The 16,315-nt window shown below is 39.1% G+C and overlaps 1 protein-coding gene across 1 annotated transcript; it reads right to left on the bottom strand.

Moving 5' to 3' along the window:
• Nucleotides 1-6,062: 6,062 nt before the first annotated feature.
• Nucleotides 6,063-10,516, bottom strand: LOC121423031 (mu-type opioid receptor-like). The gene is made up of 2 exons (XM_041618304.1): nt 8,725-10,516; nt 6,063-6,777 (listed from the first exon to the last, which is right to left on the bottom strand). Exons 1-2 carry the CDS (start codon nt 9,646-9,648, stop codon nt 6,373-6,375), a joined length of 1,329 nt encoding a protein of 442 aa, XP_041474238.1. The 5' UTR covers nt 9,649-10,516; the 3' UTR covers nt 6,063-6,372.
• Between the last annotated feature and the right edge of the window lie 5,799 nt (nt 10,517-16,315).

Genomic DNA, 16,315 nt, shown 5'->3' on the forward strand with positions numbered 1-16,315 from the left:
AATCCAAAAGGGTCTGAATTACGTAGCCTAAAGTCCTTGCTAATGACTTGTGTACAAAAGGCCCTTAAAGTAAAAACGAGTTGTATTTGTTCTAGTCTTGTGAGAAGACCCACTTGTCGATCAACGTTTCAATCAGGGTCTGTGCTTGCAGACTATGTAGTGCCTGCCTGCCAAACTAGGGTTGGTTTCACAAAAATCTGCGTAATATTATGCCCCTATCCCCTATTCATGTATTTTAATTGATTTTCAGATCTGGGTCCTTTTGATGAGCACTTGTTTATACACAATTACGAGTTTACTATCATCCAATCAAATTGTGAATGTTATTCTAACCAATTTCATGAAACGGGCCCAGTTATTACTAGGACCCCGTAGCATAAAACTTCCCATTCTGCACTTTGACATCCAATGGGATCTTTCATGGAATCCTTGATTTTGATTGGCTGATGAGCATTGATACCATATTAGTTACCATTGGATATGGCAAAGTTACCGGCGTAGTAGCGTTTATGCAACGTGACCCAGGTTTGTGAAGAGTGCGCAGGAAACGTGTGACATGTCTACGTGATTGAGCCTCATTAATCAATAATAGATACTGATAATTAGACTCTTTGTAACAAGATCGGTATGATAAAGATATATCGAGCTCAGGGTTACAACTGAAGTCATAATTAGAGTTTGTTATAATGAGGTTTTTGGTGTTATTGTCTGACGAGAGTGAGTGAGGTGATTTTATATCTGATTTACGGGTTAAAAGAGAGAATTACCAAAAATATGTTCAGCCCCACCCCACTTTAAAATTCACATTCGGGGCCCTTGTATAGCACAAGAAGGGAAAGTTAAATGTAAATTATGTATATAATTACAAGGGGGTGATGGGTAGAGAGAATGGAGATTTTAGCTGAGTGAGAGAGGCGCCCCGGGGGGGGGGGGCAGTCAAATGTATTGCTGTACACATGCGTGACCAAATTATTTTTAAACACCCCCTTAACGAGGTTTTCTGTGTGCAAAATAACCCCTAAACAAGTTTTCGCGGGATTTATTTACACATTTCGGCCCCTAAACAAGTCGCCAGAATATGACCCCGGGGAAAAAGCTTGGGGGAAAACAAACCCTAAACACATTGGCTAGTCTTAAAAAAAAGCTTTGGAAAATAAAAAAAAAATACCCTAAATGCGTTTGACCCCATGATTGACCAGTCTTTCAAAACCAACCCTTTCCTTGAAAATCGGTGTTTTTGATACCCTGAATGAGTTTATGCTCAACCCTCGTCCAAAACTGAAAAAAAAAACTTTAAACGTGTTTAAGGGGGGGGGGGGACTATGCACATGTGATCGGCCTATTTTATTGGTGACGGAGTGGTAAAGAGGGAATTGGATGGAGAGACTATAGTGACCAGTAGAGAAAGTGAGAGGGGAGGGGGTGGGTTAATGGGGGAGCAAAGCACGGATTGTGAGGTTTCGAGAGAGGGGATCGAATATAAGCGATTTTACATGATATGGTTTTTAGTGGTGCGAGGTGGATGGAGGAGAGAGATGCAGCTATCACATTGCAGTGACTATAGGAGAGAAACTGAAAGAGTGATGGGGGGGGGGGCTCGTGGAAGAATCGGAAGGTTTTAAAAAGAGAGAAAGCTGTCATGGATGAAGATGGTGAAGGCATAAAAATAAGTGACAATCTCCATTTATTTACTACTTTAATTTTTTTATACTTTACTCAGTATAATAACCCTTTCAAGTAGTTTTGGGGTCGTGCGCATAGGCGGCGGGGGGGGGGGACGTGTCACCCTCTAAATTTGAGGAGGGGGGACGGTCCCCCCCTAAATTTGTCGTTGACCTTTTTTTTTTTTTTTTTGCTTGTCAATTTATTTTCCTACGTCCCCCCTAAAATTTTTGGGTTGAGAACCTTTTTTTTTTTTTGCTTGTCAAAAAATTTCGGCTTGTCCCCTCCTAAAATTTTTGGCTTCCGCCGCCAATGGTCGTGCGTAGCGACGGCGCTGATCTATAGAGTTCTCTCCAATTTATATATATATATTCATCTTTCCCCCTCCCTCTAATTTTATTCACTTTTCTTCCATTTTTCTTCTTGTTTCTTAGTCCCTCCTCCCTTATTTTCTCCTCCCCCCTTTTTCATTTTTTTTTGTTATGTGCGCCGCCAATATAGAGGGGGCCGGTGGTCGCTAGTCCGACCCGCTCTTCCTGTATTAGCATATGCGAAAGACCCCTTCATGCATCTTGCTCATGGATACAAAGAAAAAATGCGGAAGGGTATTTTCATTAGCAAAATACGAAGGCTTTCAGAAATGTGATGTACATTCCGACATTAATTTGCAGAATGTTTGCTTCCAAAAACGTCAATGGTTCCCAAACTCCAAAGTTTCATAAAAGAAGCGAGAATTCGTTATGGAAATATATTTCCCACCACAGCACTCGCGTCCTTTGGCAAGGCGTTTATCTACTTTTTCCACTCTCGACCCAGGTGTAGTGAATGGGTACCCGGTAGCACATTATTATTATTATTTATTTTATTATTATTATTAATAATATATATATTTTGGAAATATATATCCCTTATTGACTAAACACAGTTTTGCCAGTGTGTTCACATAGTTGATTATGTGTAAATTGTGTGTTAACAATGGGGTCACAGTTTGGGACTTCAGATCACATAGTGAACCACATAATTACCCATATAGTTGGGTAACACAGTGTTGCCACAGTGTGTTCACATAGTTGACTATTGTGTGTTAACTATGTGGTCACAGTGTGGGTCTTCAGATCACATAGTGATCCACAGAATTACCCACATGGCTGGTATTCCGAACACAGAGCGGCACACAAATACCACAGTGTGGTATGTATTGAACTATGTGTAAACCATGTGTTCACAGTGTGTTCTCATAGTTGACCGTTGCAATTGTGTGTTAGCCATGTGGTCACAGTGCTGTTCTCATAGTTGACCGTTGCAATTGTGTGTTAGCCATGTGGTCACAGTGCTGTGATACGTGATAGTGTGGGACTTTAGATCACATTGTTAACCACATAATTACTCAAGTACATAGTTGGCATTCCGGACAGAGAGTGGCACATATATACTACAGTGTTGTGTGCAAAGAACTATGTGTAAATCCTATTTTCAGAGCGTTGATATAGTCTAAAATTTAAGTTTATGTGGGTTTCCACATATTTTCCACATAGTTGGTATCCCGGTTGGTATATTGAACGCAGTATGGTATATTTTGAACAAATGTGTACACCCTGGGCACCCTGTATTCATAATGTTGTCACACTGTGAGAATGTAGATCATTTATTTACCACATATCATCCCCATAAACTCGGCATACTGATTACACAGTGATTCGTGTGCTTATAACATAGTAATGCTGAACTATGTTTAAACCTTTCATGTGTCCATAGTGTTGTCACACTGTGGGGTTTCAGATCATTCATTCATTTACGACATCATCATGATGTCAATACGACGTCATTTAATTGCCAATCTACTGGACGAGTAAATTTGCATCGACACTTATGAAGTGATTGATTTGGTTTATTAGTACCAACCCCACACAACTCGCTCAAATCGGACCCTAAACACGTAGCGTTGGGGCAAACACAGGGGCGGCAGAGCGAATTTGAAAGTGGGGGAGGGGCAAAGGGAAAAAAGGCACATTTTTTTCGAAAGGGACACTATTTTAAAACAAAGACTAAAAATTACTTATTTAGAGCGGTGTAATAAGCCACAAATTTTGAGGCGGCTAGATGTGTCATATCACGTAAATTTATATTTTGACATTTTTATAACTAAAATCCAATTTTGTTATATAGATTTTGACATAATATTATATTTCACCCATCACTCTTTCTTTTTCTTTCCTTCTTTATTTTTCGCGTGAAAAATTGGGTGGGGAGGGTGCAAGAGGCCCCCCCCCCCTGTACGCCACTGCTTATCTACCCCACTCACATGACTCATGAAACTTAAGGCACGTTGATTATTTGTTTTCCCTCTTAAGTAGTAACATATAAAAATTAGAATATTGTTTTTCTTGTTCTAAAAGAGCTCGTTAAAACGGGTGTTTCTCAGGTTAAAGGGGTACAGTGCACATTCGTGAGGGGCATTTTTATTGGGTAAAAAAAAGGTGCCTATTAGAAGGCAAAAGGGTACTTGCTAACGGTATAAGACTGGTCAGGCAAGAAAAGGGCACAGAACACGTTTGTTAGGGGCGCTTTTCTTGGGCACTGATTCGAAAAAGGGCACTTACAAGAAAACGGGTCCATCTCAGGTAAGGGCACAGTACACATTCGTGTGGGGCATTTTTCTTGCGTAAAACTGGCACTTTTTCAGTCAAAAGGGGGGGCACTGTGCCCCCCCCCCGTGATCGCCGCCCCTGGGTAAACAGAACATCCTTCATAAAGTATTTAAGTCTTTTTATACCCTCGCAAATTGGACCGTAAACACGTAGTTTTCCTAATGAAAAATATACCATATTTTCATCATTTTAGTGTTTTAACACCCTTATTACGTTACGTTATTACGTCTGAAAAGGCCCTTAGACCATTAGTATTCTGGGGGGGGGGGGCTTCGGGCCCGGACCCTAAAGCGCTCACCCCTCCCCTCCCTCCATCCACGCCTGAATCGTTCACGACATACATTTTGAAATCCCTTAAACACTAAAAAAAATCTCACTTGATGATTACAATATCGCTGTTATAGGCCTACCTTAATTCTAAATAATAGCACTATTATTACTTTCATTAGTACCTCGCTGTGTATCTCGCTAATATGCATACAGTTTATTTCAATATCATCAACTCGTATAGGGAATCGAATAGAAGGTCAAAAAAGGTTCGATCAATATATCAATGCTTTCACCACTGGTGAAATTACTCCCATTTTCACTTTTCAATACACCATCGAAATAAGACCTTGAGTACGTACAATACTGCTTTATTATAGACAGGCAAGATTTCGAGATTTAATCATTTGAAGAACAGGTACGTGTAAGTATAGGTTTAAGAATATCGTTTTTGTTTATATTTATATTTCGTGAAGAACAAAATGGAAATGTCAGTTTAATAGTTGGATCCATTCATTAATCGACATTTGATTCTCATCAAATTCGATTATTTATACACTTATTATTTTTTTTAATTCAATTCAATTTGAATTTATTTAATTTTCAACAGAACAAAGTTAAGTGGTCGAAATGATTACAATGAACTTATACAGACAATATAAATTGAGGCAAGTACAATATATGATGTTTTTCTATAACTTAAACATAAGAGAGTATTAAATATAAGCAAAATATCATAAATATCATAAATTCTAAGAAAATGGAGGGATCCCCTAAATTCTTAAAGCAGCGCTTTTATTGTGTGGACCCCTCTAAATAATTATTGTAGAATAATTATTTTACCCTGCGAAGAGTCGGTTCATTTCAATTCATTTGAGAAAAAAATAACTTGTTACACTGAGTCGATGCGTTTATTACCGGATGATAAAAACACGCCACTAAATACTAAAATGTATAGGCCTATGTATATATATTTTTTTAATTCCACATGTTGATCATTATTGTCAAATGGTAGGTTATTTAATCTCTTCCAAAAATCTAGTTCTTATATACCATCAGATAGTAGCGCAAAATCCCCTCTCCAACCTGATTTTGCACATCATGCCATTGCGTGCCCCACCCCCTCCACATTCATCCATGCATTATAGACGTAATGGCTTTCCAGGGGGGCGTTCTCATCAATATTTTCATCTGAAAAGTTGTCAGATCTGACATCTTTCCATGATTTTGATTGGCTGCGAGACACTGTTCCTATGGTAACTGTCGGATAAAATGGGACTTGTCGGATAAAACGTCCGACAAGTCCTTTCATGAAACGCTCCCCAGAACTCCTGATCATCAGTCTGTCCCCTCAGGAATGCGAGAACCAAGACCATTCCACGTCCAGTTAAAAATAGACACTCGTTTTGCATCGATTTGTGTATTAAAGAATATATATATGTACCAATTCATAAACTATTCTACAGGTTAAACCTAATACCCATGGTCTAAAGTGTGGCATATGTTTGGGGATGTATAGTTCTCACCATGTAACGATATCAGAATAATGCTGGAAATCATTTTTTAGAGAATATAATTATATACATGTAAATATATCCCGAAGAACAGTGTCACAAGAAAAGTTTCAAAGCGATACATTTTTCTTTTTTCCGAACAAAAATGTCCGTTAATTTGTTTCATAATCCCGGGTGATACAAGATACCATAATGAAGTCCCAAATGCGTCGTTACGTTCGAATAAAACTATATGAGTATATAGGGTATATGCTTGCAATATTCTTTTATAATCATTGATACTACTTTTTACACCTACAAGAAACCATCTGCCGTAATGAAGTCCTAAATGCATCGTTGATCAGGGAATAGACGAACACGTTGACGATGTGGTTGGTGAGACGGAGAGCGGTGAGGATGTCGAAGGTCGTATCAAGAACTCGACTTCGATCGAGTGTGATAATGATGTTCTTCGGGAGGACACTGTAGACAATCTGGGGCATCCATGTAACGAAGAAATAGACAGTGATGACGAGCAACATCCGCGTTGTCTTCCGACCCATGTCCGACTCCTTCGACTTCGAAACGCGTGGACGATTCGGACGTTGACGACGGCAACAAAGGCGGTTGATGAATGAAGATGAATTGTCATTTTCGGGTGTGAGAATGGCTGCTTGAGTGCTGTCATCAGGTTCAGGGTTGTTTCTCTGTTAATAAGACATCAAGGGTTGGGAAGATAAGATCATTACTGCATTGAAACTGTGTAGGTTGGTTCGACAAGGTTCTTTTCTACCGCCATTCTTATTCTAAGTTCGACGTTCTCCAAAAATGTAATGATTAATTCATTGATTATTAATTAGAATAACTGATAAAAAAGGGAATATAATGCTTTTTACACAAGCGGGCAGTCTTCCTTTACAGCTGGAAGGAGAAATCAAACAATAATAATAATAATAATAATGATAATAATTATAAAAATATAAATAATAGCCAATTTTTATACAGTGCGTCCCAGAAAAAAAGAAACCGAGATTTAGTGATGATTTATCATAACTTAATCATAAATAAAATAGACAAATGACCTACCATTTTAAAGCGTAGAATCTCTTCTTTCATCTGAAATTACTTACATTATTCCTCATTGACGCATGAGTGAGCAAAAACAATTCAAAGAAAGGATGCCAAAAACTCATTTGGCGGGGGTATCTAAATTTCAAAAAGTCACATGACTAAAACGTTCAATATCTGCTTTTTTAGTTGATACCTTAATCACAAAAAATGGTCAAAAAGTAAAAAAGTTATGAACCCTCGAAACAATGCTTGTATTTCCATAATTTCATAAATAAACGTGTTTTCACCAGTTTCCCACAGAAGCTATCGCACGGTAACAAAAGAGATAATGCATGGCTGATCGTCAACAAAACGGAGCGTCGAGTGAGTTTGAACGCTTGCTGTAAAACCTATTCATTTTATGAAATTATTGAAATTCAAGACTTATTTCAAATAACTTTGTTATTCCTTGACTATTTTCTGTAACTGAGGTATAAAATTAAAGAGCAGATATTGAACTTTTGAAAAATGTGGTTTCTTTTTAAAACCAAGATACGGCCCGCCAAGTGACTTTTTGGAATCCCCTTTTCAAATTGTTTTTGCTCACTCATGCGTGAATGAGAAATAATGTAAGTAATTCCAGATGAAAGAGGAGATTCTAAGCTTTAAAATGGTTGGTCATTTGTACATTGTATTTGTGATCAAGTTATGACAAATCATCGATAAATCTCGGTTTCGTTTTTTGTGGGGCGCACTGTATAGCGCTTTTCCCAGAATGGCCCAAAGTGCTTAACAGCATATTATTTCCCCAGTCATTGGATTCATTTCAATCCTGCACGAAAAGTGCACGACCTCCACTCCCTGGGGATCATTTCTTGCATTTATCGCAGTCTCATAATGGCGCTGGCAAATTCAAACATAAAATATCTTTCGCATCCTACCGGGTACCCATTTAACACCTGGGTCCACTCGAGAGTGGCAAAGTGTGGATTAACGTCTTGCCAAAGGACGCTAAACCGCGGTGGGATTCGAACACACGACCCTCTGTTTACAAGGCGAGAGTCAGAACCACTACACCACGGCTCTTCCATAATAGATTGAACTCATAAGAATTTATAATTCGGAAGTTATGATTTCAATCTATGTTCTGACAACCAATCAAAATGAACAATTGATGATCAATTTGCTTTATGCCGTTCTCTGACAATGGTTATTCTTTTCAACAATGTTTAATATTGAGCATTGGAGCGGAGCATCGGTGACGAAACCACATATTTCTCAGCTGTCGCCTCCAAACTTCGACAATCTCCGAAAATAAAGTTGAGAAATTTATCTTTTCAATCAATACATGAAATATTATCATGAGTGTGAGATATTACATAATCTTGTCCGCAGAAATTTGTTAGATAGATTCATTTGACCTTTTAAATTAGATTTTAAATTTGAATTTAAAAGGTTAATTCAACTCGAGTTTGAAAACATTTCGAATTTTAGCCTGAATTTAAAAAAAATATACAAACTTTAAGCATTTCAAGCCACAGCTACAATTGCAACATTTTGCAGGTTGTCGGTTACCAACAAAAAATAAACTTGAGTTGATTTACCTTTGGTGGTGGCGATCTGGTATTCGACAGCGTCAACGGTTGAAAAGATTGAATAGAAGAGTTGGTTACGTTGTCATGGTGATTGTCGTCTGGTTTTATTGATGCGATATCAGTTGATATATTCTCGACAATGGGACTCTTGCTGTTTATCTTGACGATGGAGTTTGGAGTATCAGTGGATATGCTCTTCTCGTCTTTGCAATTGCTTGGTTGAATCGTAGCGATGGGTACCTCGTTGCCAACGAGTTTATTGTGAATCTTTACTCTCTTCTGGAGGAAAGCATAGATGATCACATACATGATCGAACTCGTCATCAACGACAGCGCAAATAGGAGCACGAATATGATCGACATCGTCAATGTCGCCGAATACGAGATCGTCTGGATACATTTATCATCTCCAGCTCCTGGGCGAACAACCTGGAATACCGTCCCGGGTATGTTGATGCCGATGCCGAGGCAGACGACGACCAACGACGTCAAAACCGAAGACCGCTTCGTGAGGCGACGTCGTAAAGGGCGACACACCGCCAGGTACCGGTCGACGCTGATGACCGTTGTGAAGAACAACGACGTGAAGGCGCTCGATGTTTCGGCGAGGTAGGCGAAGCGGCAAAGGCCAGTCGTCACCAACGAGTAAAAAGTACAGCGCACGATGAAAGCAGGGGTGAAAGCGCAAGCGAGGAAGTCGACGATGCCCTGGCCGATGATCAGCACGTCCGTGCTCGTCTTCCGTTTCTTCCTGCCGTATATTGCCAGGATAATGGCATTGCCCGGTATCCCGATCACGATGACAAGAACGTAATAAGTCATAAAAATAGCGATATTATTGTTGATGCCGTCGCCGTCTTCCGGTCTGTCCGAATCACCTCTATTATCGTTAGAAAATGTATCGTTCATAGGAGGAGACATATTTCGTCGCATTGTCACTGATATGAAATAAGTATATCACAGCATGATATCAAACTTTGTTCTAAAGCAGCAGAACATACAGCAACATCTCCATCAAAGATGAAGCTCGATCATAATTACATACAAATAAAAAAATCAAGAGTCGCGTAATTTTAATCAACAGCAGCTTTGGAGCATGTAAATCCACGCCCTCATCCGCTGTCCGTGCCGACAATAGGTAAAAATTCATATCACAAGATTATCTGCCGTTATATCACATATCCTATGGAGAATCATCAATTGACAGCTCAAACTCGAAATTATGAAGACCTTTCAAATAATCCACAGAGACAAATTGGGAGGAGATGAAAAGTAAAAGAGAAATCATTCCACTGAGTCAACAAGTTCATATCTAAGGCAGTTTTCGCGTCACTTCGTTGGGATGGCTAATGGTCGATTTTCTTTCAACGTCGGTGAACTCGTCAAGCTATATAATATAGTCTTGGTTCTTTTTATTAAAGATGCTTCCAAGTGATTACAACAGATCGAAATCGCGCGAAATTGGCTTTCGGTGACGGTGGTAATTTGGCTTGTCCGCACTCCCCTCGCTTCGTTACGTTTTGAATGAAAAAGATAAATGAATCCATTATACGTTATAGGAATACATGGGTCTCCTCCTGAGCATATTAGCTTTTCGGTTCTGTAATAAAGCACACTCGGTGATGATGGTTTTCGCAAAGTTTTGAATCATCTCATGCCTATTTCACACCAACGAAATTATCTCCTAACCGATTGACGATATGCCATTCGAAAGAACGTAATAGCGTTGATCGGTCATGATTTGGTTTTGTCGGTGTGAATGGGCATTAGGTATATACACTTCAATGCATCACCTTGAGACCACTTTACTTTGCTATATATATAAAACAGCTAGGTATATAGCTTGGGGCCAGCCACCGTCTTTTAGGGGAGGTTCATTCCGGCGGGGAGGGGGTGGGTCGCATTATGATGGCACAAGACGGTGGGATATGTAGGGTAGAGATGACGTGTGGGTGGGGTAGTAAGCCTTGCCCAATTAGCAAGCCCTCTCTCTCTCCCTCTCCCCCTCTCTCTCTCTCTCTCATAAGTCTCCCCATCTTCCTTCCTGCCTCTGTCCATACGATCATCCCTCCCTTCCCCCTCTGTGAGTGTGTGTGTGGGCGTGTGTGTGCAGGTTGATGTACCCCTCTCTAAATAACACACTGATTGGGAGTAGATGAAAAGTGAAAGAGAAATCACGCATCCACCCACTCTTTCTTTCTTTCTTTCTTTCTTCCTTCCTTCCATCCTTATTTTCTTTCTTTTTTTCATTCTTTCTTTCTTCCTTTCTTTCATAGATCCGTCTACCCCAATCCCCCTCTCTTCCATTCTCCCGTGCTATATAAATGTATCATATTTTTAATTCTTTCATTTTGGAAGGGGGCAGACAGACCCCTATACCTATATACTTGGGCCGCACGCGCGCTCCCTTGTAAATTGAGGATTTGTCAGATTCGAGGCCATCGATGTTTTAGATGTTAGATACATAATTCCACAGATTAAATAATTTGACCTTCTTTACCTCAGAATAATTGAAGCTCCCATTCCATTGTCCCAATTATTTGATTAATAGACTGTCCATACAAAAATTATCTAATGGGTTTTTACAGAGTGCCAATTCCCGCACTATACCATGACTATACATTAATTAGTCATCGTCTACAACAGTCGATCCTAAATTATGATGTTATCCTACCCACTCGAGAGCGGCGAGAGGGGCACAGAAAAATGTTCCGTCTGGCTTGGAAAAATTGATTACTTTCAAGCAACCCCCTCCCTAAAAATAGGTAATAACAAGAATGAGATCAAAATGAATATTCATCATAACAAAAAAAAACAAACAAACAAACCAGCCATGAAATGAGGCTTCTCTTTTCTATTTACCCCCTCTTTTATACCCACCCCCCGGCCGCTGGTCGCCCCTTCCCGTTTTCTCTTTTGACGGTTAGTGGACCCGCCAATTAGAAAATGTGGTATGCAATGCTATGCATGGCTACAATGTATGGTAATTATTATTTTTAATAATCGTTCTATTTTTTATGTTCTCACAACTACTTTACTTCAGGTATACGGTTGTCTATTTTCTGCGTTTTATATTTTTATGTTTTGATCTCAAACATGTACATTTTTTTATAAATTCTCTTATACAATATCAATATGATATTATCTTGTTTGTCTGTCTTTTCCCAGTAATGAAGTCGTATCATTTTACCCTGCATCTTAGGATTAGATCTTTTAACTCTGTTGCGACTAAAACCAGTCGAGGTGGCTCAAACTGATTTTCAAAAATGTATTAAAAACAAAACAAATGGTATTTTAGGCAGAAAATAGTTGAGTTATTTTCTCTCCCCCCCCTCGCTCTCCCACTCCCTCTCTCCATACCCCCTTTTCTCTCTCCATCTCTTTCTCCCGCCGAGCTCCTTCCCTTCCCCCGTCTCCTTCATCTCTTCCACCCGGCCTCTCTCCCCCTTTCCCCGTCACGACCCACTCTCTTCTACAGACATACATTCTTTCCTTCTCTTTTCAATTTTATTACCACTCTCTGTTGGCATTCTTTTTAAAGGACAAGTCTACCCCAACAAATTGGTGATTCGAATTAAAAGAGAAAAATCCAACAAGCATAACACTGACATTTCCATTCAAATCGGATTTAATATAAGAAAATTATGCCATTTTAAAGTATATGCACATCCTGAGCGGTATGCAAGTGTACAGAGTGATGACGTCATCCACTCACTATTTCTTTTGATAATATTATAATTTTCTCCTCATTGCCAAGTGAAACAACGATTAATTACTTCCTGAACATGAGGAATTAGCATTTTCTATGGTTCAGTCAAGTTGGTCTTCATTGTCTAATCTGTAAAAAATTTTATAATTCAATCAATAAAAAACAAAAGAAATAGGAGCGAATGACATCATCGACTGACTCATTTGCATGTGCATCACTGTTTTGTGAAAAATAAACGAAATTTTAAAATGTCATAACTTTCTTATATTACATCCGATTATGATGAAATTTTCAGCGTTATGCTAGTTTCATATTTCTCTATTTATCCAAATCAACATTTTTTTTTCTCCGGTGGACTTGACCTTTAAAGGGGGAGCAAACTGACCAATGCTGTCTATGGTTTCTCATTGATTGTGTGTAATAGATAGCTATAATAGTCCTACCCTTTGAGAAACAAATAATACAGAAGAGTCCATCAGCCTATAATTTTACTTTTAAAAAGAAACTAACGTGTTTTTGAGACGATAAATACCTGTTTTGCTTCTCTCTTGCTAATATGCATACTTTTTTGTATGAATGTGACGAGTAGTTGAAATTAGTGTGATATAATTCTAGTGGGCACGTGTTTCTAGACTACAGAGTTCCGAACGTAGCATTATGGGTTACATACATGGCCAGATTTGAGTGGTTGTATTTGCTTTAATAGACACAAAATGATGTGGGTTACACTTCGTAATTCCGAAGGTTCTTTATTACGAAGGTTTGTAATTCCAAAACACGTAAATTGCATATACCTCGATGTTCGTTAGTCCGAAAACGTATAAGGGTTCGTTAATTCGAACATTTGTGGCGTTATTCCGAAGGTTCGATAATCCGAAAACGAAATAAGGTTCGATGTTTCGAAGGTTCGTTGGTCCGAAAACGAAATAAGGTTCGTTGTTCCGAAGGTTCTTTAATTCCGAAAACGAAATAAGGTTCGTTAATCATTACGTTTTCGGACTGACTAACGAACCTCATTTCGTTTCATGACATTATGAAGTTTCGATTTCCCCAAAACAGGATTCTATATGCACTTCCTGGTCGGTATGTAACTGAGGGAGCTGATTACGTCACACGTTTACTTGTTTTTTTTTGTGGTCTAAAATATAAGATTTGTATAATAAAAAAGGACATAACAAATAATAATGATGGTTTTATGTATTCCATTTGAAATCAAACTCGGTTAGGAAAGATTGAAATATTTTTTAAATTATCACAAATTTGGGTCAATGAATTTTTACAAAATAACACGACAGGATTATAACATGTCTTGAGGGGGTTTTGAGCTGTTTGGCCAACTACAATATGATTGGGAGAGAAGTGAAATATGGAAGATAGATTCGCCTGGATTGAAAAATGAATATCAGGGCATTTTGGTTGAACATTACGATTACTGTTTTTATAGCAAAGAATATAGTTTTTGCTATTATATCACTTTGCGTATATTTTTTTTGTATATGCTTTATTTCATGCGATCTCCTTATTTGAGGAAAGTACCCATCATTCAATTTTGCCGTGGCTAGTTTTCTTACGATCGTCTGCGTTCGCGGAGCAGGTTTGGAGCGGGGGCGTAATACATCTGTCAAGCGTTTAGATACGTCGTTTCGATGTTTTTATAAGCGCTACTATATTAAAGCGGATTATTATTATTATTTTAAAAATAACATATGAGCCCATTATTTACAACGAATATCGATGACTAGAGCAGTGAGTAGACGGCGATTTCGTGAATTCTTTACCATCAAGAGGGGGGGGGGGGGTAAGACGACCATCTTCATTCTATATCGGCTGTTGTATAAAATTCGACAATCTAGGGGGGTACGACCAAATAAAAATCCATGTTCCCGCCTCTTAGTGGATTCACTGGACCATTAAGTATACAAGCTTTATATATTCAGAAATGAACTTAGACGCCATTATATTTCGTGACCTTTGATCCGAGCCTTTGATCAGCGGAAGTTTGATCAGTTTACTTGTAAAGGCATTCAGATTTATCTAAACGTCTGATTTTATATAGCTGTAATGATAAGGATTTAAGATTACCTAGGCACATGATATTTGGTAATGCGTGTTACTGGCAAATAATTTGGAAATTATTCTGATTTAACTCGTACCTCATGATCATGCGCCAACGAAAGTCGTGAAAGAATCCGGGAAAGGATCATTTTCATTTATCCTCCGTTTTACGTTCAGGAAACCACTGGTTGTTTATAGCAAGCAGAAGGAGAGGAAATAAATGATTTTACAGACTGCTGTATAGGAATGTAGAATACTAAATTGCCTTCTGGTTTCAAGCACTATGTAGACTATTTCACTGTTCCGGTATATGTTTCACTTCTGTGAGGATTGATCATGGACTATATATACATTAAGTCATTCCTCGAGACACCGTCAAACACTTCTTCTGACTCTCTATAAGTGTTGGGATGATCTGAGTGCTGTGTGAATGCTCGGCTGGTTTTGAAGCTATTCAGCATATTGAAACCTAAATGAATATGTGATATTTTCATTTATGCATGGACTTAAACCGATACAGTCACTGCCTGGTAATATTCTACCTCTTATATTGACCAGGTAAAGAGTCTGAAAGTCCTTTGTGTCTGGAGGAAAAGACATTGTTATAGAATTATGGAAACTCAAAGTGGCTGTTTAACGGTGCACTCAAAGTTGCGGTTAGATTCGCTGGAGAATTTGGAAGAATAATGGTTGGTATATGAAACAGGCCTGCGGTGATCCATTCCCCCGATGATTATTTAACTCTCATAAATCCCATTTTCATAAAAGAGCAATTAATCTTCAAATAAAAGTATTATTTTCATCATGTGTCAGACTTATTCAGAAACTGGATGTTGCGGCGGTCAGAAACTTCAGACCGTGTCTTTGGTCAAGAAGTTCTTGATTTTTCTAGCATTGATTTTGGCCTCGGTTTCACTCTCCGTCGCTCTCTGGCTGCGAATCGCACGACTTGGATCGCGGAGATTCGTGTTAGGGGTCGACGATCAACGTACGATTTGGGCAGGCAACGGCGATTTCTCTACGACCTTTTGTTCAGAGTACGAGTTAAAGGTGAAGAGCACCTCATCATTTGATCAATCGAAACAGCAAGGACGAGACGTAGATCAAGGATTTATCGATGCATATATGCTTTTGGATTACCCAAAACGACGAACCACGTATACCAACTCTAGAGAATATACCATTAATCTAACCTCATCAACAGACTACGTTTATTGGGCGTATCATTTGAATAATCCCGATAGCCTATTCCTCCGCATGACAAGTTCAACTTGTTCAAATTTGACAATGTATAGATTTACAGAAAATAATTTCTTGCAATGGATGGATGACTCGCGGCGCGGTGTCTTCTGCTCCGAGTGCATCAGCCAGGCATATCGGCCTCACTGTGTTTTTGACAAAATGAAAATGGAATTGCTGTTCTCCGATGAAGTCCAATCCGAATACATATTCTTATTTCAGGACCAGACACTCTCTCCAAATTCATCACTGACGGCGACATTCTATTTCACGCTCTCCCGTGAAAATCTGATCATCGATGATGACGATGTCGCCGGTCGCTGCAAGAACGCAACAACCTGCCGGATAGACGTTCTAAAACCTGCGGACAGCATCATTTTCAACATGGAGGCCCACGCTTCCGCATCGTCCGTAACCTTGGAAACGGGATGCGTTCCCAACGTTGGTATGTACTCGGGATATTTCCTCGCGGCGCCTCTGGCGATATGGTCCATCTTCGCAGGGATGGCAGGTTTCATATTGCTTCTTATAAAATGCCAAGATGACGTGATCCTATACGCGGACAACGCCGACAATGCGCGTACCATGGCGAGGTTA

The sequence above is a fragment of the Lytechinus variegatus genome, chromosome 10, assembly GCF_018143015.1.
Source record: "Lytechinus variegatus isolate NC3 chromosome 10, Lvar_3.0, whole genome shotgun sequence".
NCBI classification, from domain to species: domain Eukaryota; kingdom Metazoa; phylum Echinodermata; class Echinoidea; order Temnopleuroida; family Toxopneustidae; genus Lytechinus; species Lytechinus variegatus.

What these genes read in the sequence shown, in the direction of transcription:
- LOC121423031 (XM_041618304.1), bottom strand. Translation starts at nt 9,648, where the DNA reads ATGCGACGAAATATGTCTCCTCCTATGAACGATACATTTTCTAACGAT. An exon ending in CCAGATCGCCACCACCAAAG is followed by an intron (nt 6,778 to 8,724) that starts GTAAATCAACTC and finishes TCTTATTAACAG; the next exon opens with AGAAACAACCCTGAACCTGA.